This window comes from Bos mutus, chromosome X, assembly GCF_027580195.1.
Source record: "Bos mutus isolate GX-2022 chromosome X, NWIPB_WYAK_1.1, whole genome shotgun sequence".
NCBI lineage: Eukaryota > Metazoa > Chordata > Mammalia > Artiodactyla > Bovidae > Bos > Bos mutus.
In genome coordinates, this window is record NC_091646.1 from 62390992 (window position 1) to 62418136 (window position 27145).

Consider the following 27145-nt stretch of genomic DNA (forward strand, 5'->3'; position numbering starts at 1 on the left):
GCAGCCAAGAGGAGTTACCCCATGTGCGAGGTCAGCGGAAGTGGCCGAGCGTGCCAGGCTGCAACGGCACAGGAACAGCCGAGAAGAGCTACCCACGTCTGAGATCGGGGCATTGGCCGGGTGGAGCTACCCCACGTCCGAGGTCAGGGGCGGCGGCCGGGAGGAGGTACCCCACACCCGAGGCCAGGGGTGGCGGCTGGGACGAGCAAACCCATGCCCGAGGCCAGGGGCAGCGGCCAGGAGGACCAACCCCACGTGCAAGGAGCAGTGGCTGTGTGGGTGCAAAAGGGCCTAGAGGAGCTATCCCACATTGAAGGTCAGGAAGGGCAGCAGTGAGGAGATACACCTCATCCAAGGTAAGGAGCAGTGGCTGCACTTTGCTGGAGCAGCAGTGAAGAGATACCCCACGCCCAAGGTAAGAGAAACCCAAGTAAGATGGTAGGTGTTGCAAGAGGGCATCAGAGGTCAGACACACTGAAACCCCACACACAGAAAACTAGTCAATCTAATCACACTAGGACCGCAGCCTTCTCTAAATCAAAGAAACTAAGCCATGCCCATGGGCCAACCCAAAGATGGGCGGGTCATGGTGGAGAGATCTGACAGAATGTGGTCCATAGGAGAAGGGAATGAATGGCAAACCACTTCAGTATTCTTGCCTTGAGAACCCCATGAACAGTATGAAAAGGCAAAATGATAGGATACTGAAAGAGGAACTGCCCAGGTCAGTAGGTGCCCAATATGCTACTGGAGATCAGTGGAGAAATAACTCCAGAAAGAATGAAGGGATGGAGCCAAAGCAAAAACAATACCCAGCTGTGATTATGACTGGTAATAGAAGCAAGGTCCGATGCTGTAAAGAGCAATATTGCAAAGGAACCTGGAATGTCAGGTCCATGAATCAAGGCAAATTGGAAGTGGTCAAACAAGAGATGGCAAGAGTGAATGTCGACATTCTAGGAATCAGCAAACTAAAATGGACTGGAATGGGTGAATTTAACTCAGATGGCCATTAAATCTACTACTGCGGGCAGGAATCCCTCATAACAAATGGAGTAGCCATCATGGTCAACAAAAGAATCCAAAATGCACTACTTGGATGCAATCTCATAAACGACAGAATGATCTCTGTAGATTTCCAAGGCAAACATTCAATATCAAAGGAATCCAAGTCTGTGCCCCAACCAGTAACGCTGAAGAAGCTGAAGTTGAATGGTTGTATGAAGACCTACAAGACCTGTTAGAACTAACACCCAAAAAAGATGTCATTTTCATTATAGGGGACTGGAATACAAAAGTAGGAAGTCAAGAAATACCTAGAGTAACAGGCAAACTTGGCCTTGGAATACGGAATGAGCAGGGCAAAGGCTATTAGAGTTTTGCCAAGAGAACGCACTGGTCATAGCAAACACCCTCTTCCAACAACACAATAGAAGACTCTACACATGGACATCACCAGATGGTCAACACTGAAATCAGATTGATTATATTCTTTGCAGCCAAAGATGGAGAAGCTCTATACAGTCAGCAAAAACAAGACCGGGAGCTGACTGTGACTCAGATCATGAGCTCCTTATTGCCAAATCCAGATTTAAATTGAAGAAAGTAGGGGAAAACACTAGACCGTTCAGGTATGATCTAAATCAAATGCCTTATGATTATACAGTGGAAGTGAGAAACAGATTTAAGGGCCTAGATCTGATAGATAGAGTGCCTGATGAACTATGGACTAAGGTTCATGATATTGTACAGGAGACAGGGATCAAGACCATCCCCATGGAAAAGAAATGCAAAAAAGCAAAATGGCTGTCTGGGGAGGCCTTACAAATAGCTGTGAAAAAGAAGAGAAGTGAAAAGCAAAGGAGAAAAGGAAAGATATAAGCATCTGAATGCAGAGTTCCAAAGAATAGCAAGAAGAGATAAGAAAGCCTTCCTCAGTGATCAATGCAAAGAAACAGAGGGAAACAACAGAATGGGAAAGCCTAGAGATGTCTTCCAGAAAATTAGAGATACCAAGGGAACATTTCATGCAAAGATGGTCTTGATAAAGGACAGAAATGGTATGGACCTATAACAGAAGCAGAAGATATTAAGAAGAGGTGGCAAGAATACACAGAAGAACTGTACAAAAAAGAGATTCATGACCCAGATAATCACGATGGTATGATCACTGACCTAGAGCCAGACATCCTGGAATGTGAAGTCAAGTGGGCCTTAAAAAGCATCACTACGAACAAACCTAGTAGAAGGGATGGCATTCCAGTGGGGCTATTTCAAATCCTGAAAGATGATGCTGTGAAAGTGCTGTGCTCAATATGCCAGCAAATTTGGAAAACTCAGCAGTGGCCACAGGACTGGAAAAGGTCAGTTTTTATTCCAATCCCAAAGAAAGGCAAAGCCAAAGAATGCACAAACTACTGCACAAATGCACTCATCTCACATGCTAGTAAAATAATGCTCAAAATTCTCCAAGCCAGGCTTCAACAATACGTGAATCGTGAACGTCCTGATGTTCAAGATGGTTTTAGAAAAGGCAGAGGAACCAGAGATCAAATTGCCAACATCCGCTGGATCATGGAAAAAGCAAGAGAGTTCCAGAAAAACATCTATTTCTGCTTTATTGACTATGCCAAAGCCTTTGACTGTATGGATCACAATAAACTGTGGAAAATTCCAAAAGAGATGGGAATACCAGACCACGTGACCTGCCTCTTGAGAAATTTGTATGCAGGTCAGGAAGCAAGAGTTAGAACTGGACATGGAACAACAAACTGATTTCAAATAGGAAAAGGAGTACGTCAAGGCCGTATATTGTCACCCTGCTTATTTAACTTATATGCAGAGTACATCATGAGAAACGCTGGGCTGGAAGAAGCACAAGCTGGAATCAAGATTGTCAGGAGAAATATCAATAACCTCAGATATGCAGATGAAACCACCCTTATGGCAGAAATTAAAGAGGATCTAAAAAGCGTCTTGATGAAAGTGAAAGTGGAGAGTGAAAAAGTTGGCTTAAACCTGATCATTCAGAAAACGAAGATCATGGCATCTGGCCCCATCACATCATGGGAAATAGATGGGGAAACAGCAGAAACAGTGTCGGACTTTATTTTTGGGGGCTCCAAAATCACTACAGATGGTGACTGCAGCCATGAAATTAAAAGACCCTTACTCCTCGGAAGGAAAGTTATGACCAACCTAGATAGCATATTCAAAAGCAGAGAGATTACTCTGCCAACAAAGGTCCTTCTAGTCAAGGCTGTGATTTTTCCTGTGGTCATGTATGGATGTGAGAGTTGGACTGTGAAGAAGGCTGAGCTCCGAAGAATTGATGCTTTTGAAGTGTGGTATTGGAGAAGACTCTTGAGAGTCCCTTGGACTGCAAGGAGATCCAACCAGTCCATTCTGAAGGAGATCAGCCCTGGGATTTCTTTGGAAGGAATGATGTTAAGCTGAAACATCAGTACTTTGGCCACCTCATCTGAAGAGTTGACTCATTGGAAAAGACTCTGATGCTTGTGGGCAGGAGGAGAAGGGGATGACAGTGAATGAGATGGCTGGATGGCATCACCGACTCAATGGGCATGAGTTTGAGTGAACTCTGAGTGTTGGTGATGGACAGGGAGGCCTGGCGTGCTGCAATTCATGAGGTCGCAAAGAATCAGACACGACTGAGCGACTGAACTGAAAAGGAAGGTTCATAGCAATACAGGCATACCTCAAGAAAGAAGAAAAATGTCAAATAAGTAACCTAACTCTACACCTAAAGCAACTAGAAAAGGACAAAATGAAGAACCCCAGGGTTAGTAGAAGGAAACAAATCTTAAAAATTAGGGCAGAAATAAATGCCAAAGAAACAAAAGTTCAGTTCAGTTCAGTTCAGTAGCTCAGTCGTGTCCGACTCTTTGTGACCCCATGAATCACCACACGCCAGGTCTCCTTGTCCATCACCAGCTCCCGGAGTTCACTCAGACTCACATCCATCGAGTCGGTGATGCCATCCAGCCATGTCATCCTCTGTCGTCCCCAAAGAGACCATATCAAAAATCAATAAACCCAAAAGTTGATTCTTTGTGAGAAGAAATAAAATTTACAAACCATTAGCCATACTCATCAAGAAACAAAGGGAGAAAAATCAAATCAATAAAATCAGAAATGAAAATGGAGAAATCACAACAGACAACATAGAAATACAAAGGGTCATAAGAGATTACTATCAGCAATTATATGTCAATAAAATGGACAACTTGGAAGAAATGGACAAATTCTTAAAAAGGTACAACTTTCCAAAACTGGACCAGGAAGAAATAGAAACTTTTAACAGACCCATCAGAAGCATGGAAATTGAAACTGTAATCAGAAATCTTCGAGTTAAAAAAACGCCCAGGTCCAGACAGCTTCACAGGTGAATTCTACCAAAAATTTAGAGAAGAGCTAACACCAATCCTACTCAAACTCTTCCAGAAAATTGCAGAGGAGGGTAAACTTCCAAACTCATTCTATGAGGCCACCATCACCCTAATACCAAAACCTGACAAAGATGCCACAAAAAAAAAGAAAGAAAGAAAGAAAAGAAAACTATAGGCCAATATCACTGATGAACATACATCCAAAAATCATTAGCAAAATTCTAGCAATCCGAATCCAACAACATATTAGAAGGATCATACATCATGACCAAATGGACTTTATGCCAGGAATGCAAGGATTCTTCAATATCCACAAATCAATCAATGTAATACATATTAACAAATTGAAAAATAAAAGCCATATGATTATATCAACAGATGCAGAGAAAGCCTTTTACAAAATTCAACATCCATTTATGATAAAAACTCTCCAGAAAGCAGTCATAGAAGGAACATACCTCAACATAATAAAAGCTGTATATAACAAGCCCACAGCAAACATTATCCTCAATGGTGAAAAATTGAAAGCATTTCCCCTAAAGTCAGGAACAAGACACGGGTGCCCACTCTCACAACTACTATTCAACATAGTTTTGGAAGTTTTGGCCACAGCAATCACAGCAGAAAAAGAAATAAAAGGAATCCATATTAGAAAAGAAGAAATAAAACTCTCACTGTTTGCAGATGACATGATCCTCTACATAGAAAACCTTAAAGTTTCCACCAGAAAATTACTAGGCCTAATCAATGAATATAGTAAAGTTGCAGGATATAAAATCAACACACAGAAATCCCTTGCACTCCTATACACTAATAACGAGACAATAGAAAGAGAAATTAAAGAAACAATTCCATTCACCATTGCAATGAAAATAATAAAATACTTAGGAGTATATCTACCTAAAGAAACAAAAAACCTATATATAGGGAAAACTATAAAACACTGGTGAAAGAAATCAAAGAGGGCACTCATAGATGGAGAAATATACCGTGTTCATGGATCAGTAAAATCAATATAGTGAAAATGAGTATACTATCCAAAGCAATGTATAGATTCAATGCAATCCCTATCAAGCTACCAACAGTATTTTTCACAGAGCTAGAACAAATAATTTCACAATTTGTATGTAAATACAAAAAAATCTCGAATAGCCAAAGCAATCTTGAGAAAGAAGAATGGAACTGGAGGAATCAGCCTGCCTGACTTCAGGCTCTACTACAAAGCCACAGTCACCAAGACAGTATGGTACTTGCACAAACACAGAAATATAGATCAATGGAACAAAATAGAAAGCCCAGAGATAAATCCACGCACCTATGGACACCTTATCTTTGACAAAGGAGGCAAGAATATACAATGGATTAAAGACAATCTCTTTAACAAGTGGTGCTGGGAAAACTGGTCAACCACTTGTAAAAGAATGAAACTAGAACACTTCCTAACACCATACACAAAAATAAACTCAAAATGGATTAAAGATCTAAATATAAGACCGGAAACTATACAACAACTAGAGGAGAACATAGGCAAAACACTCTCCGACATAAATCACAGCAGGATCCTCTATGATCCACCTCCCAGAATATTGGAAATGAAAGCAAAATTAAACAAATGGGACCTAATTAAAAATAAAAGTTTCTGCACAACAAAGGAAACTATAAGCAAGGTGAAAAGGCAGCCTTCAGAATGGGAGAAAATAATAGCAAATGAAGCAACTGACAAAGAATTAGTCTCAAAAATACACAAGCAACTCCTGCAGCTCAATTCCTGAAAAATAAACGACCCAATCAAAAAATAGGCCAAAGAACTAAACAGACATTTCTCCAAAGAAGACTTATAGATGGCTAACAAACACATGAAAAGATCCTCAACATCACTCATTCTCAGAGAAATGCTAATCAAAATCACAATGAGATACTGTTTCACGCCAGTCAGAATGGCTGCTATCCAAAAGTCTGCTGCTGCTGCTGCTGCTGCTGCTGCTAAGTCGCTTCAGTCGTGGCCAACTCTGTGCGACCCCGTAAACGGCAGCCCACCAGGTTCCCCCGTTTCTGGGATTCTCCAGGCAAGAACACCGGAGTGTGTTTTCATTTCCTTCTCCAATGCATGAAAGTGAAAGTGATGTCGCTCAGTCGTGTCCAGCTCTTAGCGACCCCATGGACTGCAGCCTACCAGGCCCCTCCATCCATGGATTTTCCAGGCAAAAGTACTGGAGTGGGGTCCCATTGCTTCTCCTCCAAAAGTCTACAAGCAATAAATGCTGAAGAGGGTGTGGAGAAAAGGGAACCCTCTTACACTGTTGGTGGGAATGCAGACTAATTCAGCCATTATGGAGAACAGTGTGGAGATTCCTTAAAAAACTGGAAATAGAACTGCCTTATGACCCAGCAATACCACTGCTGGGCATACACACCAAGGAAACCAGAATTGAAAGAGACACGTGTACCCCAATGTTCATCACAGCACTGTTTATAATAGACAGGACATGGAAGCAACCTAGATGGCCATCAGCAGATGAATGGATAAGAGATTTGTGGTACATATACACAGTGGAGTATTATTCTGCCATTAAAAAGAATACATTTGAATCAGTTCTAATGAGGCGGATGAAACTCGAGCCTATTATACAGAGTGAAGTAAGCCAGAAAGAAAAACACCAATACAGTATACTAACGCATATATATGGAATTTAGAAAGATGGTAACAATAACCCTGTATGCAAGATGTATACAGACACAGATGTATACAACAGTCTTATGGACTGTGGGAGAGGGCGAGAGTGGGATGACTTTGGAGAATGGCATTGAACATGTATAATATCATATGTGAAATGAATCACCAGTCCAGGTTCAATGCATGATACAGGATGCTCGGGGCTGGTACACTGCGCTGACTCAGACGGATGGTATGGGGAGGGAGGTGGGAGGGGGATCAGGATGGAGAACACGTGTACACCTGTGGCAGATTCATGTTGATGTATGGCAAAACCAATAAAATATTGTAAAGTAATTAGCCTCCAATTAAAATAAATAAATTTATATTAAAACAAGTAAATAATCCAAAAAGACAGTAGAATTGTGTGCCCGATGAGATTATGCATTGTTTTGATGTGTTTTTATTGTTGTAGTAATTTATTGGTTTGTTTTTAACGGCAGAGAATTGAAAGTTACCTGCATATCCAATTATTCATACCTGGTTAAGCAATCAGTGGTGTAATCACTTGAAAGACTGCTATGAACACATTAAAACTGACCAGCAGCAATTATGTAGCAGCAAGGAAAAATAGTTATGATGTAAAAAGTAAAAGAAATCTAGAGAATTATGTTTTTACTATGATTCCAACTGTGAAAAAGAGAACTATATATGTATTTTAAAATCTAGACAGTGATCCAAACATAATTGTTATGACCACTTAGATCAGGAGTGAGTCTGTATCTCCCTGCTCATGTGACTAATTAAACTGTGCTGGAATTATGAGATTATGGGAATTCCCCCTACTAAACTTTTCCAGTGGTGTAACACAGCTTTACAATATTTTTTTTAATATTTCAAAAAAATCCATTCATGTATACTGAACTCATAGTAGAATCAACACAACATAGTGGAAAGACAATTGTCTATGGAACTTACGGCCCCCATGATCCTCACCTCCTGGTATTTACTTCTTTACAGAATTCCTTCCTCTATAGTGTGGGCAGGCAATGTTACTTGCTTCCAGTCAATATAATATGCCAAAGTTGATGGGACATCACTCTAATGATGATGTTATAACACTGCTACACAGGGCTTTATTTTTCTAGCTGACTCAGAAGAGTTTCTCTCTCCTTTGTTGGCTACGAAGAAGCTGTCCTGAGTACTATATCTTCAAGGAAATAAATTTTACCAACTAACACAGATTTAAATTGAAGAACATACAGAAAACCACTAGGCCATTCAGGCATGATTCAAATCAAATCCTTTATAATTACACAGTGGAAGTGACAAGTGGATTCAAAGGATTAGATCTGATTAACAGAGTGCCTGAAGAACTATGGATGGAAGTTAGGAAAACTGTACAGGGAGTGGTGATCAAAACCATCCCAAAGAAAAATAAATGCAAAAAGGCAAAGTAGCTGTCTGAGGAGGCTTTGCAAATTGCTAAGAAAAGAAGAGCACCAAAAGGCAAAGGAGAAAAGGAAAGATTTACCCATCTGACTGAAGACTTCCAGATACTAGCAAGGAGAGATCAGAAAGCCTTTATGAGTAAAAAATGCAAAGAAATAGAGGAAAACAATAGAATAGAAAAGACTAGAGATCTCTTCAAGAAAATTAGAGATACCAAGGAAATAATTCACGCAAACATGGGCACAATAAAAGACAGAAATTGTATGGATCTAACAGAAGCAGAAGATATTAAGAAGAGGTGGCAAGAATACCCAGAAGAACTGTACAAAAAAGATCTTCATGACCTAGATAACCACAATGGTGGGATGACTCATCTAGAGCCAGACATCCTGGAATGTGAAGTCAAGCGGGCCTTAGGAAGCATCACTACGAACAAAGCTAGTGGAGGTCATGGAATTCCAGTTGAGCTATTTCAAATCCTGAAAGATGATGCTGTGAAAGTGCTGCACTCAATATGCCAGCAAATTTGGAAAACTCAGCAGTGGCCACAGGACTGGAAAAGGTCAGTTATCATTCCAATCCCAAAGAAGTGAAATGCCAAATAATGTTCAAACTACTGCACAGTAGCACTCATTTCACATGTTAGCAAAGGAATGCTCAAAATTATCAAAGCTAGGCTTCACTTTTATGTGGACCGAGAACTTCCAGATGTACAAGCTAGATTTAGAAAAGGCAGAGGAACCAGGGATCAAATTGCGAACATCCAATGGATCATAGAAAAAGCTAGAGAATTCCAGAAAAACATCTACTTCTGCTTCATTGACTACACTAAAGCCTTTAACTGTATAGATCACAACAAACTGTGGAAAAATTTTAAAGAGATGGGAATAACAGAGCACCTTACCTGCCTGCTTTGAAACCTGTACGCAGGTCAAGAAGCAAAAGTTAGAACTGGGCATGGAGCAACAGATTGGTTCCAAATAGGGGAAGAGTAGGTCAAGGCTGTATATTGTCACCCTGCTTATTTAACATACACGCAGAGTATATCATATGAAATTCCGGGTTGGATGAAGCATAAGCTACAATTAAGATTGCTGGAAGAAATATCAATAACCTCAGATATGCAGATGAAACCACCTGTATGGCAGAAAGCAAAAAGCAACTAAAGTGGCTCTTGATGAAGGTGAAATAAGGAGAGTGAAAAAGCTGGCTTAAAATTCAACACGCAAAAAACTAAGATCATGGCATATGGTCCCATCATTTCATGGCAAATAGATGGGAAAACAATGGAAACAATAAAATACTTTATTTTGGGGGGCTCCAAAATCACTATGGACAGTGACTGCAGCCATGAAAATAAAAGACATTTGCTCCTTGGAAGAAAAGCTATGACAAACCTAGACAGCATATTAAAAAGCAGAGACATTACTTCGCCTACAATGGTTTGTATAGTCAAAGCTATGGTTTTTTCAGTAGTCATGTATAGATGTGAGAGTTGGACAATAAAAAGGCTTAGCACCAAAGAACTGATGCCTTCGAACTATGGTGCTGGAAAAGTCTGTTGAAAGTCCCTTGAATAGCAAGGAGATCAAACCTGTCAATTCTAAAGGAAATCAGTCCTGAATATTCATTGAAGGGACTGATGTTGAAGCTGAAGCTCCAATAGTTTGGCCACCTGATGCAACGAGCTGACTCACTGAAAAAGACCCTGATGCTGGGAAAGATTGAAGGCATGAGGAGAAAGGGACAATAGAGGATAAGATGGTTGGATGGCATCACCAACTCAATGGACATGAGTTTGAGCAAACTCCAGAAGATGGTTAAGGGCAAGGAAGCCTGGCATGCTGTATTCCATGGATTTGCAAAGAGTCAGACAGAATGAGCAACTGAACAACAACCACCACATGAGTTTGAAGATGGATTCTTTTACAGTGGAGTCTCCAGATGAGAAACCTTTCTTGGTTGATACCTTGATGTAGCCTTTTAGGACCTATCTAAGGTACACCTGGAGTCCTGACTTTTAGGCACTGTGATATAATAAATGTGTACTAAGTTACTATATTCACAGTAATTTCTTAAACAACATAGAAAATTCATACATAACCCAAATGACTTGGATTTGGATCTCAGATCCTCCACTTATTATCTGTGTGATGGAGCAAGTTGATTAATCTCTGACTCTTAAATTCCTGTAGTGGAGAGTAATAATACTCACCTCCCAGAACTATTGCACAGAACATTACACACAAAAGAAACAATATTCACCTAACACTGACTGCTATATGGTAAATTGTCTCTAAAGGTTGAAATTTTATGTATCTTGTCCATCATTCTATCTCAGTTCAGTTCAGTTCAGTTCAGTCGCTCAGTAATGTCCGACTCTTTGCGACCCCATGAATTGCAGCACGCCAGGCCTCCCTGTCCATCACCAACTCCCGGAGTTCACTCAAACTCACGTCCATCGAGTGTGTGATGGCATCCAGCCATCTCATCCTCTGTTGTCCCCTTCTCCTCCTGCCCTTAATCCCTCCCAGCATCAGAGTCTTTTCCAATGAGTCAACTCTTTGCATGAGGTGGCTAAAGTACTGAAGTTTCAGCTTTAGCATCATTCCTTCCAAAGAAATCCCAGGGCTGATCTTCAGAATGGACTGGTTAAGGGACTCGCAAGAGTCTTCTCCAATACCACAGTTCAAAAGCATCAATTCTTTGGTGCTCAGCCTTCTTCACAGTCCAACTCTCACATCCATACATGACCACTGGAAAAACCATAGCCTTACTAGACGGACCTTTGTTGACAAAGTAATGTCTCTGCTTTTTAATGTGCTATCTAGGTTGGTGATAGCTTTCCTTCCAAGGAGTAAACGTCTTTTAATTTCATGGCTGTAGTCATCATCTGCAGTGATTTTGGAGCCAAAAAAAAAAAAACCAAAGTCTGACACTGTTTCCACTGTTTCCCCATCTCTTTCCCATGAAGTGATGGGACCAGTTGCCATGATCTTCGTTTTCTGAATGTTCAGCTTTAAGCCAACTTTTTCACTCTCCACTTTCACTTTCATCAAGAAGCTTTTTAGTTACTCTTCACTTTCTGCCAAAAGGGTGGTATCATCTGCATATCTGAGGTTATTGATATTTCTCCCAGCAATCTTCATTCCAGCTTGTGCTTCTTGCAGCCCAGCGATTCTCATGATGTACTCTGAATATTAGTTAAATAAGCAGGGTGACAATATACAGCCTTGACATAATCCTTTTCCTATTTGGAACCAGTCTGTTGTTCCATGTCCAGTTCTAACTGTTGCTTCCTGACCTGCATACAAATTTCTCAAGAGGCAGGTCACGTGGTCTGCTATTCCAACCTCTTTCAGAATTTTCCACAGTTTATTGTGATCCACACATTCAAAGGCTTTGGCATAGTCAACAAAGCAGAAATAGATGTTTTTCTGGAACTCTCTTGCTTTTTCCATGATCCAGCGGATGTTGGCAATTTGATCTCTGGTTCCTCTGCCTTTTCTAAAACCAGCTTGAACACCTAGAAGATCACGGTTCACATATTGCTGAAGCCTGGCTTGGAGAATTTTGAGCATTACTTTACTAGCGTGTGAGATGAGTGCAATTGTGTGGTAGTTTGAGCATTCTTTGGCATTGCCTTTCTTAGGATTGGAATAAAAACTGACCTTTTCCAGTCCTGTGGCCACTGCTGAGTTTTCCAAATTTGCTGGCATATTGAGCACAGCACTTTCACAGCATCATCTTTCAGGATTTGAAATACTCCACTGGAATTCCATCCCCTCCACTAGCTTTGTTCGTAGTGATGCTTTCTAAGGCCCACTTGACTTCACATTCCAGGATGTCTGGCTCTAGGTCAGTGATCATACCATCATGGTTATCGGGTCATGAAGATCTTTTTTTGTACAGTTCTTCTGTGTATTCTTGCCACCTCTTCTTAATATCTTCTGCTTCTGTTAGGTCCATACCATTTCTGTCCTTTATCAAGACCATCTTTGCATGAAATGTTCCCTTGGTATCTCTAATTTTCTGGAAGACATCTCTAGGCTTTCCCATTCTGTTGTTTCCCTCTGTTTCTTTGCATTGATCCCTGAGGAAGGCTTTCTTATCTCTTCTTGCTATTCTTTGGAACTCTGCATTCAGATGCTTATATCTTTCCTTTTCTCCTTTGCTTTTCACTTCTCTTCTTTTCACAGCTACTTGTAAGGCCTCCCCAGACAGCCATTTTGCTTTTTTGCATTTCTTTTCCATGGTGATGGTCTTGATCCCTGTCTCCTGTACAATGTCACGAACTTCAGTCCATAGTTCATCAGGCACTCTATCTATCAGATCTAGGCCCTTAAATCTGTTTCTCACTTCCACTGTATAATCATAACACATTTGATTTAGGTCATACCTGAATGGTCTAGTGGTTTCCCCTACTTTCTTCAATTTAATTCTGGATTTGGCAATAAGGAGCTCATGATCTGAGTCACAGTCAGCTCCCGGTCTTGTTTTTGCTGACTGTATAGAGCTTCTCCATCTTTGGCTGCAAAGAATATAATCAATCTGATTTCGGTGTTGACCATCTGGTGATGTCCATGTGTAGAGTCTTCTATTGTGTTGTTGGAAGAGGGTGTTTGCTATGACCAGTGCGTTCTCTTGGCAAAACTCTAATAGCCTTTGCCCTGCTCATTCCGTATTCCAAGGCCAAATTTGCCTGTTACTCCAGGTGTTTCTTGACTTTCTACTTTTGTATTCCAGTCCCCTATAATGAAAAAGACCTCTTTTTGGAGTGTTAGTTCTAACAGGTCTTGTAGGTCTTCATAGAACCGTTCAACTTCAGCTTCTTCAGCGTTGCTGGCTGGGGCATAGATTTGGATTCCTTTGATACTGAATGTATTGCATTGGAAACGAACAGAGATCATTTTGTCGTTTATGAGATTGCATCCAAGTACTGCATTTTGGACTCTTTTGTTGACCATGATGGCTACTCCATTTGTTATGAGGGATTCCTGCCCATAGTAGTAGATTTAATGGTCATCTGAGTTAAATTCACCCATTCCAGTCCATTTTAGTTCACTGATTCCTATAATGTCGATGTTCACTCTTGCCATCTCCTGTTTGACCACTTCCAATTTACCTTGATTCATGGACCTGACATTCCAGGTTCCTATGCAATATTGCTCTTTACAGCATCAGACCTTGCTTCTATCACCAGTCATATCCACAGCTGGGCATTTTTTTGCTTTGGCTTCATCCCTTCATTCTTTCTGGAGTTTTTTTCTCCACTGTTCTCCAGTAGCATATTGGGCACCTACTGACCTGGTTGGGGGAGACTAAGATCCCACAAGCTGCATAGCCAAAACAAAAACAAAAACCTCTACTATATTAAAAGTATTTTAAATGTATTTTAAATTATACACTGTGAAGTTCACTCTCTTGGTATACATATCTATGGATTTTGACAAATGCATAGTCATATAATCACCAAGACAATCAGAACAGTTCACTGACTCCTCCCCACATTCCCTTCTGCTACCCTGTAGGATTAGTTTTATGATTAATATTTCAGTTCACAGATATTCCAAGGCCAAATTTGCCTGTTACTCCAGGTGTTTCTTGACTTTCTACTTTTGTAGAAAGTCTTAACTACTTCTTAACTACTTCTTAACTACTATTTCATAGTTACTTACTGGTTTCTCTCAATCCTTTGGCTGAATTATTATTAGCTTTTTCATGGAAATAAATGGATATGGGTCTGTATGTCAAGTCAGCAAGTATTTATGAAGTGCTTTTTCTAGGCCCAGCATTTTATTACATACATTCTCTGGGGACTACAAGAGAAGACAAAAATTCTACCTAAGAAAGGAGATCATAGGCATGTGAAACTTTACAGCAATACAAGATGTTATTTAATGGAATGTTTAATTGTGAGATTAAAATTATGAAATGGATTCTTAACGTAGATCTTAGGATCTGTGAATCCTCGAAAAAGTGTATGTGTCAAGTCTTTTGGAGGAGGCTGCAGAGCTTCCATCAGCATATCAGGTTGAATAAAGTATAAGGTCCATAGGTGTTTTAGAAAAGAAACAACAATGAAAGAGACATGGTGGAAATAATTGCTGGTAAATCTTACAATCCAATAATCAACAGAAGGACAACCCTCATATAGCACTTTAAGCTTTCACATCCATTACTTACATTTGAACCAAGAAGCATTTGGAGAAGGTTAAGCCATGAAATGAGGTGAAGGAAATAGTGTTTAAGGAAAAATCAGAAAAGCAGCAGTATGCAGGATTGGTTGAAAACAGACTACAGGTAAGAAATTATTGCTTAGGTTTAAAGCATTCAGGGTCAATTGGAATGTGTGAGCTGTAAAAATGCAGAGGAGAATCTAAGAGATATCATTAAAAGAAAAACTGATAGGTTTCACTGATGGATTTGTTGGGAAAGTTTAAGGAGTAAGATTCACTTAATCAATCACTCACCTAACAAGTGCTTATTGAGCTGAGTCTAGTAGATTCCTGGCACTTGTTTTAGGCTTCAGAGAAAGAGCAATAAACAGGACTGAAAAGGAAGGTTTTGCTCCCACAAAGTTTATAATTTAATGACAGGAAACAGCTTATAATTGAATAATAGGAAAACAAATTAATAAACAAAATAATTTCAGACAGTGATTACTTGATAAATTCTATCATTTATCAAAAAATCAGTATGAAAAGTGACTTCCAGGACATAAAAGGGACAAGTGAAAGGGAACTAATTATGTGCTAATTAATGGACTAGGCTTTTGAAGACAAATTATCTTATTTAATTAAAAAATGATCCTGATAATAACATGGGAAGACTGGCAAACACACGATATTGTGACAGAAGATCTTTTATATGTATGCATATTATATATCAGGGTGGCAGTATATCTAAGAAGGTAAGAATGGTGAGAGCACTGGCAGGGAAAAAAGATGAGAGTTAATTTTTAAATAAATTGAGCTAGAAGACTTCTATTTTGGGGAAATAAACAATCTATGATAATGATAACAGATACCGCTATCTGAATTTTGTAAAAACCTACTTTGGTACAGCCAAACAAGAAAATATATTCAGTAAATGCTATCTTTGCAAGTGAAGAGGTTTTAGGTTATTATAAATATGATTATTCACAATAAGGAATGAAGAATTGGTAAATTAATTCACTGTGCTTTTCTTTTGCTTTCTACTCACACAGTTAACTTGATATAAGTGCTTCTGTCTTTATAGAGCTTTTATCATGTGAAAGCAGGAAAAAAAAATTTCTGAAAAAAAAAAAAAACCACATTAACATATAAATCTTGTTACCCCTACTAGATTATAATCCCTTCAAGGGCTGGTCATATATCTAATATATATTTGTATACCAAACAGAGTGCATTATACACTGATGGTCTTCAATAAATAATTTTTCAAGACCTTATTTAAAAGATAGTGAATCACTGCGGTGGTTCTCCTGTCCTGAGAATACTAACTGGATTTATGCTATTGGCACTGTAACCATTGTAAAATCAGTTACTAGCAGTATTCTCATATTTTAATCAAAGTCTGTTTTGGTCCAATTCTAAGTAAGAAGAAAAGGAACTGAAAAAAAAAATACAATATATGAACTTTCAGGCCTAAAAACTCAGCCAGAAAAGTGGCAGGAAAAGGAAAGAAATACGTAAAAATGCCTTGTTAAGGGATTCCCCAGTCGTCCAGTGGTTAAGAATCTACCTGCCAACACAGGGGACATGGGTTCGATCCCTGGTCTGGGAAAATCCCACATGCCATGGAGCAACTAAGCCCATGTGCCACAACTACTGAGTCTGTATGCTTAGAGCCTGTGCTCCACAAAAGAAGCCACTGCAGTGAGATGCCAATGCCACCGCACAAGCAACTAGAGAGTAGCCCTCACTTGCCACAACCAGCAAAAGCCCATGCAGCAATAAAGACCCAGCACAGCCAAAAATAAAATAAAATAAATTAAAAATGCCTTGCTAGTATCCCAGGGTTTTAATTTCCTCTCCCTAACTCCTAAAATGTCCTCTAAGCTGTTAAGCAAATGCTTGATGTATAAGCCACTAGAAGACATCTCTAGAACTGGCTAAAGTTCAATGATTACTATATACATACAACTGGTTTTTGCTCTTTGCTTCTTTTGAGAAGGTAAACAATTCAAAGATATAAAATACATCTTTGGGCTACAGGCATGAAATTATGTGCTGCATATAGGCATAACATCTCAAGGCTCATAAAAGATGAAGCTCAGTTAAGATTCTCATGTTGATCAACATTTTAAAATTAAGTGCTGCCTTATTACTTATCTATCTTCATAACCATGTGATCACTGACCCAGAGCCAGACATCCTGGAATGTGAAGTTAAGTGGGCCTTAAAAAGCATCACTACGAACAAAGCTAGTGGAGGTGATGGAATTCCAATGGAGCTATTTCAAATCCTGAAAGATGATGCTGTGAAAGTGCTGTACTCAATATGCCAGCAAATTTGGAAAACTCAGCAGTGGCCACAGGGCTGGAAAAGGTCAGTTTTTATTCCAATCCCAAAGAAAAGTAATGCCAAAGAATGCTCACACTACCGCACAATTGCACACATCTCACACGCTAGTAAAGTAATGCTCAAAATTCTCCAAGCCAGGCTTCAGCAATATGTGAACCGTGATCTTCTAGGTGTTCAAGCTGGTTTTAGAAAAGGCAGAGGAACCAGAGATCAAATTGCCAATATCCGCTGGATCATGGAAAAAGCAATAGAGTTCCAGAAAAACATCTATTTCTGCCTTATTGACTATGCCAAAGCCTTTCACTGTGTGGATCACGATAAAATGTGGAAAATTCTGAAAGAGATGGGAATACCAGACCACCTGATCTGCCTCTTGAGAAATTTGTATGCAGGTCAGGAAGCAACAGTTAAAACTGGACATGGAACAACATACTGGTTCCAAATAGGAAAAGGAGTACATCAAGGCTGTATATTGTTACCCTGCTTATTTAACTTATATGCAGAGTACATCATGAGAAACGCTGGACTGGAAAAAACACAAGCTGGAATGAAGATTGTCAGGAGAAATATCAATAACCTCAGATATGCAGATGATACCACCCTTTTGGCAGAAAGTGAAGAGGAACTAAAAAGCCTCTTGATGAAAGTGAAAGTGGAGAGTGAAAAAGTTGGCTTAAAGCCGAACATTCAGAAAAGGAAGATCATGTCATTCAGTCCCGTCACTTCATGGAAAATAGATGGGGAAACAGTGGAAACAGTGTCAGACTTTATTTTTGGGGGCTCCAAAATCACTGCAGATTGTGATTGCAGCCATGAAATTAAAAGACGCTTACTCCTTGGAAGGAAAGTTATGACCAACCTAGATAGCATATTGAAAAGCAGAGACATTACTTTGCCAACAAAGGTCCGTCTAGTCAAGGCTATGGTTTTTCCTGTGGTCATGTATGGATGTGAGAGTTGGACTGTGAAGAAGGCTAAGCGCCAAAGAATTGATGCTTTTGAAGTGTGATGTTGGAGAAGACTCTTGAGAGTCCCTTGGACAGCAGGGAGATCCAACCAGTCCATTCTGAAGGAGATCAGCCCTGGGTGTTCTTTGGAAGGAATGAGGCTGAAGCTGAAACTCCAGTACTTTGGCCACCTCATGCGAAGAGTTGGCTCATTGGAAAAGACTCTGATGCTAGGAGGGATTGGGGGCAGGAGGAGAAGGGGACGACAGAGGATGAGATGGCTGGATGGCAACACTGACTCGATGGACATGAGTCTGAGTGAACTTCGGGAGTTGGTGATGGACAGGGAGGCCTGGCGTGCTGCAATTCATGGGGTCGCAAAGAGTCGGACACGACTGAGCGACTGAACTGAACGGAACGGATCTATAACTTATCTACTGTCTCACAACTGATTGGCAGAGATCGCTTGATGTTCAAAAAATCCTGACTTGTCCAGTCCTGAAATTTATGTGTCCTTCCACCACACCTTTTTCTTGGTTTTTCTCCCCTCCTCTTTTTTTTTTTTTCCTTTTTACTTCAATCTGCTTCATACATTGTAAGGATCTGTATAGGAAAGGCACATACACTTGATATAAGGATTTTAGAAGTCAGGATGGGAAACCAATCTTTGACAGAAAAAAGTACTCAATAAAAAAGAGGACCAAAATGAGTTAATATATATAAAATGTTTTAAACAATGTCTGACACACAGGATTCAATCAATGTTAGTCATTGTTATTAGTTGTTATTATTATCTCCAGAAGTGAGAGCGGCAATATTGTTGTATTGGCAATGATACTGGCCTTTGAGTCAGAAAACTTGGTTAATAATTTGTCTATCCTACCTACTAGATATGTAATCATAAGCAAGTTTAAATTTCTAGGCCTCTACTTCCTAATGCCCAGTAGAGTGACATGAGTGCTTACATTTTTGGATTATGAGTATTATTCCAAATATACGTGAAAGAACTTTATAAACATAATAAAATAAGTATATGATTCAATAAAATCATTTGACTTTTGTTTAACTATCTAATCTGCATGGTCTCAAAGTCTCCAAGTTGTGTCTGATTTTTTATTGAAGTTTCCCTTGTACTTTAAGGCCATATGAGTAATTCTTTGCAGTACTATCCTATTTACTCTCTTTCTCTCTTGCCTCCCTCCTCTATCTCTCTTTTACACACACACACACACACACACACACACACACACACACTTACTGGACTTCAGATCAGTTTCTTTCTGTTTCTCCTAAATCCTAAGCATTATAATATGTTGATTGGTTACATGGACCAAGACTAATTTCAAACACTTTCACCTCTTTTAGAAAGTTAGCATATTAATTCTTCAAATTATGTAATGTATCACTTTAAAAAATACCTGGCTTTATGTTCTCTAGTTCTTTGCCCCATAGTTTTAGTTGTACATAGCTACTTGATGTTTTTGATGCTGTACTTATTGTTAAAAATACAGCAGTTTCTTGAGCCATATTTGCAAAGATCCTAATCCAACATACTAACAACATCCACAAATGAAATTCTGAACAGCATCTTGTGAGTTTTCTGAAGCAGGTGATGCCCATACTACACTTTGAGAAACAATGAAATGTTTATTGAACACCTAACACTGAGTTGCTCACCAGTCCCCTAGTCATATTTTGCTCTTGCCTCTCTCAGGAATGATCTTTCCTTTTCTCTGATAATGAAAACATTGCTTATTTTCTGAGATCTAGCTCAAATGCAAATTCCTAATCCATTTCTCCCATACCACATAGATGTAGTCTTTTCTACAGAATAAGCTATGGGATATTATCAGCACTGGGGTCTAAGTAAGTATTGAGTGATGATAGGGTCTTTACATCTGAGTCTGTGCCCTTCAGTTATGTTGACTATAAAGCCTGCAAATTGGGTTGACTAATAGAAAAGTAACAAACACTCAGCATCAGACTGGTCAGGATAGTAACTCAAACAACATAGAAACTGGACAGGAAAACTGGCAGCCATGTCAGGACCAATGATTGAGAATGAGAAGTAAACAGACAAAAATAGTTGTTCAGCTAGAAAACTGTACAAGTTCAGTAAGTAGAGGTAAAATGATAACATCTCAGTGATCTCAGGGAAAAAGATAACTATTAATAGTACACAACTGTCTTAATGAGTTTGTGTGGTTGGGTAGGTTATACAATAACAAGGAGAAAAGAAGGGGAAGAGGGAGCTAAGAGTAGAGATGGCAGTGACACTTGAGAAGGATGGAAGCCATAAATACAGTTAATTGGTGACAAAACAGAGATCTGAACCCACATCAACCTGGTTTATCTGTACTAGTGGATTTTCAAACCTTAATGTGATTTGGAATATAATTCAGGAGTTCTAGACCTGGGCCAAGGAATTAAAAAACATTATTAAAAAAAAAAAAAAACATTAAAAAGCATCTGCATTAAAAACACCCTTCTAGGTGCAAGAGGGCAGTGTGTAAGTCAGTCATACATAAGAATTAGTGAACTAGTGTTGCTCAATTTGTTTGGGGCACTATTTATTTCTGTCCCTATTTCTACATCATCCTTTCAGAGATACCCAACTACTGAGTAAGCTGAAGCATTAAAAAGATAAATTCCCTAACCTCTTTCCTAACCTCTGTCCCTTTTGCCCCATTTTTCCAAAGGAAGAGTTTTTAAAATTAGAAACTCCTTTAAACTTCCCAAAGGATAAGGACAACTACCTTACTGAGACAGTTTGGTAGTGGTCTCTGCCAGGCATAGTAGTGAAGTCACTCAGTCGTGTCCGACTCTTTGCAACTCCATGGACTGTAGCCTACCAAGTTCCTCAGTCCATGGAATTCTCCAGGCAAGAATACTGGAGTGGGTTGTCATTTCTTTCTCCGGGGGATCTTCCCGACCCAGGAATGAAACCCGGGTCTCCCGCATTCCAGGCAGACGCTTTAACCTCTGAGCCACCAGGGAAGACTCCGCCAGGCATACTAGATCCCAAAACCTTAAGTAAGCTCATATTTATATGTTTACTTCATTAAAGTTAAACATCATCATCTTTGTCATTGTCACCTCTTATGTTTTATCAAGTGTCCATTGCATACTAGGCAGAGTATGAAGCATATCACATTTGCTCTTAATCTTCAAAAGAGATCTGTAAGGTTGATAGCATTATATTTGTTTGAGAAAAACAAAACAAAACAAAACAAAAAAAAACAGAGTCTCTGAAAGGAAAATGTTAAGTAACCTACTCAAGACAACCTCCAAGGTTTAAACCTTGGTGATTTAAACCACTACATGGCATATGAATTTTGTAGCCCATGGAAACCCAGATGTTTCATCACTACTTGTCAGCTCAAAAACATCTGCAGTAACTACTGGCATGAATCGTACATGGACACAAAAATTTTAAAGTCCAAAGTCCAGAATTAAAATCATTCCTGTTATTAAAACAGGCCTGGTAAGGCCCTACTACCAACCTTTGCAGTCATGACCAACTATTTGTGTGCCTCAAGATCCAGAAAGTTTTAATAATTTTAGACAGAGACAGGTTTGGGGAGTAAAAACATGAATAATTCCAGTTAAGTCTCATCTAAAAAAAATGAAATTTCCGTAAGACCTATTCCTATGTTAAATATCATGCATACTCTCACAGAAGAAAAGTTCTTCCATGTCACAGGCAGGAAAAAAACTTCGATGGAGAACATTTTGTCCTAATATAAATCTTAATATAATCAGCAATCACATCTACTGGCTATCTTTGGATATAAAACAATCTGAACAACATTGGAAGAAAAGAATAATTGAAATCTTTTTTTTCCCCTATTTGTTAAATGTATTCAATTGGAGGCTAATTACAGTATTGTAGTGGTTTTTGCCATCCATTGACATGAATCAGCCATGGCTGTACCTCTGTTCAACATCCTGAACCCTCCTCCCACGTCCCTCCGCATCCCATCCCTCTGGTTCATCCCAGTGTACCAGCCCAAAAAACACTGTCTCATGCATCAAACCTGGATTGGCGATGTGTTTCACATATGATAATATGTCTGTTACAGTGCTGTTCTCTCAAATCATCCCACCCTCACCTTCTCCCACAGAGTCCAAAAGACTGTTCTATACATATCCGTCTCTTTTGCTGACTCACATATAAGGTTATCATTACCATCATTCTAAATCCCATGTATATGTGTTAGTATACTGTATTGGTGTTTTTTTTTTTCTGACTTACTGAACTCTGGAAAATAGGCTCCAGTTTCATCCACCTCATTAGAACTGATTCAACTGTATTCTTTTTAATGGCTGACTAATATTTTGTTGGGTATATGAAACACAGCATTGACCATCTGGTGATGCCCATGTGTAGAGTCTTCTCTTGTGTTGTTGGAAGAGGGTGTTTGCTATGACCAGTGTGTTCTCTTGGCAAAGCTCTATTAGGCTTTGCCCTGCTTCATTCCGTATACCAAGGACAAATTTGCCTGTTACACCAGGTGTTTCTTGACTTCCTACATTTGCACTCCAGTCCCCTATAATGAAAAGGACATTTTTTTTGGATGTTAGTTCTAAAAGGTCTTGTAGGTCTTCATAGAACTGTTCAACTTCAGCTTTCTCAGCATTACTGGAGCATAGACTTGGATTACTGTGATATTGAATGGTTTGCCTTGGAAACGAACAGAGATCATTCTGTCGTTTATGAGATTGCATCCAAGTACAGCATTTCGGACTCCTTTGTTGACATGATGGCTACTCCAATTCTTCTAAGGGATCCCTGCCCACAGTAGTAGATATAATGGTCATGTGAGTTAAATTCACCAATTCCAGTCCATTTTAGTTCACTGATTCCTAGAATGTCGATGTTCACTCTTGCCATCTCCTGTTTGACTACTTCCAATTTGCCTTGATTCATGGACCTAACATTCCAGGTTCCTATGCAATACTGCTATTTAGAGCATCAGACCTTGCTTCTATCACCAGTCACATCCACAACTGGGTATTGTTTTTGCTTTGGCTCCATCCCTTCATTTTTCTGGAGTTATTTCTCCACTGATCTCCAGTAGCATATTGGGCACCTACTGACCTGGGGAGTTCCTCTTTTAGTATCCTATCATTTTGCCTTTGCATACTGTTCATGGGGTTCTCAAGGCAAGAATATTGAAGCAGTTTGCCATTCTCTTCTCCAGTGGACCACATTCTGTCAAACTGCTCAACCATGACCTGCCCGTCTTGGGTGGTCCCACATGGCATGGCTTAGTTTCACTGAGTTAGACAAGGCTGTGGTCCGTGTGATTAGACTGACTAGTTTTCTGTGATTATGCTTTGTGTGTGTGCCCTCTGATGCCTCTTGTAACACCTACCATATAGTTGGGTGTCTCTTACCTTGGACGTGAGGTATCTCTTCATGGCTGCTCCAGCAAAGTGCAGATGCTGCTCCTTACCATGGACGAGGGGAATCTCCTCACAGCAGCCCCTCCTGACCTTGAACGATCTACACATGGACATCACCAGTTGGGCAACACCGAAATCAGATTGATTATATTCTTTGCAGCCAAAGATGGACAGGCTCTATACAGTCAGCAAAAACAAGACCTAGAGATGACTGTGGCTCAGATCATGAACTACTTATTGCCAATTCACACTTAAATTGAAGAAAGTAGGGAAAACCACTAGACCATTCAGGTCTGGCCTAAATCAAATTCCATATGATTATACAGTGGAAGTAAGAGATATATTTAAAGGACTAGATCTGATAGATAGAGTGCCTGAAGAAATATGGACGGAGGTTCGTGACATTGAACAGGAAACAGTGAACAAGACCATTTCCATGGAAAAGAAATGAAAAAAAGCAAAATGGCTGTCTGGGGAGGCCTTACAAATAGCTGTGAAAATAAGAGAAGTTAAAAGCAAAGGAGAAAAGGAAAGATATAAGCAACAGAATGCAGAGTTCCAAAGAATACCAAGGAGAGATAGGAAAGCCTTCCTCAGCGATCAATGCAAAGAAATAGAGGAAAACAACAGAATGAGAAAGACTAGAGATCACTTCAAGAAAATTAGAGATACCAAGGGAATAGTTCATGCAAAGATAGGCTCGATAAAGGACAAAAATGGTATGGACCTAACAGAAGTAGAAGATATTAAGAAGAGATGGCAAGAATACACAGAAGAACTGTACAGAAAAGATCTTCATGACCCAGATAATCACGATAGTGTGATCACTCACCTAGAGCCAGATATCCTGGAATGTGAAGTCAAATGGGCTTTAGAAAGCATCACTACGAACAAAGCTAGTGAAGGTGATGGAATTCCAGTTGAGCTACTTCAAATCCTGCAAGATGATGCTGTGAAAGCACTGCAGACAATATGCCAGCAAATTTGGAGAACTCAGCAATGGCCACAGGACTGGAAAAGATCAGTTTTCATTCCAATCCCAAAGAAAGGCAATGCCAAAGAGTGCTCAAACTACCACACAATTGCACTCATCTAACATACTAGTAAAGTAATGCTCAAATTCTCCAAGCCAGGCTTCAGCAATATGTTAACCGTGAAATTCCTGATGTTCAAGCTGGTTTTAGAAAAGGCAGAGGAATCAGAGATCAAATTGTCAACATCTGCTGGATCATGGAAAAAGCAAGAGAGTTCCAGAAAAATATCTATTTCTGCTTTTTTTGACTATGTCAAAGCCTTTGACTGTGTGGATCACAATAAACTGTGGAAAATTCTGAAAGAGATGGGAATACCAGACCACCTGACCTGCCTCTTGAGAAACCTATATGCATGTCAGGAAGCAACAGTTAGAACTGGACATGAAACAACAGACTGGTTCCAAATAGGAAAATGAGTTCGTCAAGGCTGTATACTGTCACCTTGCTTATTTAACTTATATGCAGAGTACATCATGAGAAATGCTGCACTGGAAGAAACACAAGCTGGAATGAAGATTGCCGGGAGAAATATCAATAACCTCAGATATGCAGATGATACCACCCTTTTGGCAGAAAGTGAAGAGGAACTAAAAAGCCTCTTGATGAAAGAGAAAGTGGAGAGTGAAAAAGTTGGCTTAAAGCTGAACATTCAGAAAAGGAAGATCAAGGCATCTGGTCCCATCACTTCATGGGAAATAGATGGGAAACAGTAAAATCAGTGTCAGACTTAATTTTTGAGGGCTCCATAGTCACTGCAGATGGTGATTGCAGCCATGAAATTAAAAGACCCTTACTCCTTGGAAGGAAAGTTGTGACAAAATTAGATAGCATATTGAAAAGCAGAGACATTACTTTGCCAACAAAGTTCTGTCTAGTCAAGGCTATGGTTTTTCCAGTGGCCATGTATGGATGTGGAAATTGGACTGTGAAGAAAGCTGAGTGCCAAAGAATTGATGCTTTTCAACTGTGGTGTTGGGGAAGAGTCTTGAGAGTCCCTTGGACTGCAAAGAAATCCAACCAGTCCATTCTAAAGGATATCAGTCCTAGGTGTTCTTTGGAAGGACTGATGCTGAAGCTGAAACTCCAGTACTTTGGCCACCTCATGCGAAGAGTTGACTCATTGGAAAAGACTCTGATGCTGGGAGATATGGGGGCATGAGGAGAAGGCGACGACAGAGGATGAGATGGCTGGATGGCATCACAGACTCGATGGACAAGAGTTTGGGTGAACTCTGGGAGTTGGTGACGGACAGGGGGCCTGGCGTGCTGCAGTTTTGGGGGTCAGAAATTGTTGGACACGATTGAGGGACTGAACTGAACTGAAGTGAACCAGCAGTCTTATCAATTTGTGTGCTGATCAACATCTAGGCAGCTTCTATATCCTTGCTATTATAAAGAGTGTTGCAATGAACATTGAGGTACCCGTGTCTCCTTCAGTTCTGGTTTCCTTGGTTTGTATGACCAGCAGTTAGATTGCTCGGTCATATTGCAGTTCTATTTCCAGTTTTTTTTTTTTGTTTTTTTTTTGTTTGTTTTTTTTAGCAATCTCCACACTGTTCTTCATAGTGGCTGTACTAGTTTGCATTTCCACCAACACATCCTCTCCAGCATTTATTGCTTGTACACATTTGGATTGCAGCCATTCTGACAGGCATGATATGGTACCTCATTGTGGTTTTGATTTGCATTTCTTTGATAATGAGTGATGTTGAGGACCTTTTCGTGTGTTTGTTAGTAATCTGTATGTCTTCTTCAAAGAAATTTCTGTTTAGTTCTTTGGTACATTTTTTGATTGGGTCGTTTATTTTTCTGGAATTGATTTGCAGGTGTTGCTTGTATATTTTGAGATTATTCTTTGTCCGTTGCTTCGTTTGCGATGACCTTATCCCATTCTGGAGGCTGTCTTTTCACCTTGGTTATAGTTTCCTTTGTTGTGCAAAAGCTTTTAAGTTTAATTAGGTCCTTTGTTTATATTTGCTTATATTTCCATTACTCTGGGAGGTGGGTCATAGAGGATCCTGCTGTGATTTATGTCATAGAGTGTTTTGCTATGTTTTGCTCTAGAAGTTTTATATTTTCTGGTCTTACATTTAGATCTTTAATCCATTTTGTGTTTATTTTTGTGTATGGTGTTACAAAGTGTTCTAGTTTCATTCTTTTATAAATTGTTGACCGGTTTTCCCAGCGCCACTTGTTAAAGAGATTGTCTTTTCTCCATTGTATAGTCTTGCCTCCTTTGTCAAAGATAAGGTGTCCATAGGTGCGTGGATTTATATCTGGGCTTTCTATTTTGTTCCATTAATCTATATTTCTGCCTTTGTGCCAGTACCATACTGTCTTGATGATTGTGGCTTTGTAGTAGACCCTGAAGTCAGCCAGGTCGATTCCTCCAGTTCCATTCTTCTTTCTCAAGATTGCTTTGGCTATTCGAGGTTTTTTGTATTTCCATACAAATTGTGAAATTATTTGTTCTAGCTCTGTGAAAAATACCGTTGGTAGCTTGATAGTAACTGCATTGATTCTATAGATTGCTTTGGGTGGTATACTCATTTTCACTATATTGATTCTTCCAATCCATGAACATGGTATATTTCTCCATCTATTTGTGTCCTCTTCGATTTCTTTCATCAGTGTTTATGTTTTTTTGTATACAGGTCTTTTGTTTCTTTAGGTGAATCTCTTCCTAAGTATTTTATTCTTTTCATTGCAATGATGAACGAGTTGTTTTCTG

General features: G+C 39.6%; 1 protein-coding gene across 2 annotated transcripts in view; it reads right to left on the reverse strand.

Moving 5' to 3' along the window:
* SH3BGRL (SH3 domain binding glutamate rich protein like) overlaps positions 1-27145 on the reverse strand; it is a 121140-nt gene that overhangs the window by 52567 nt on the left and 41428 nt on the right. Inside the window, exon 2 of one of the 2 annotated variants that reach the window (XM_070365930.1) lies at positions 23372-23480. The exons of the other annotated variant lie outside the window; for it this stretch is intronic. Coding sequence (XP_070222031.1) covers positions 23372-23395 — 24 coding nt within the window. The 5' untranslated portion in view covers positions 23396-23480. The remainder of the gene's footprint in view (positions 1-23371; positions 23481-27145) is intronic. 2 annotated transcript variants of the gene reach the window in all.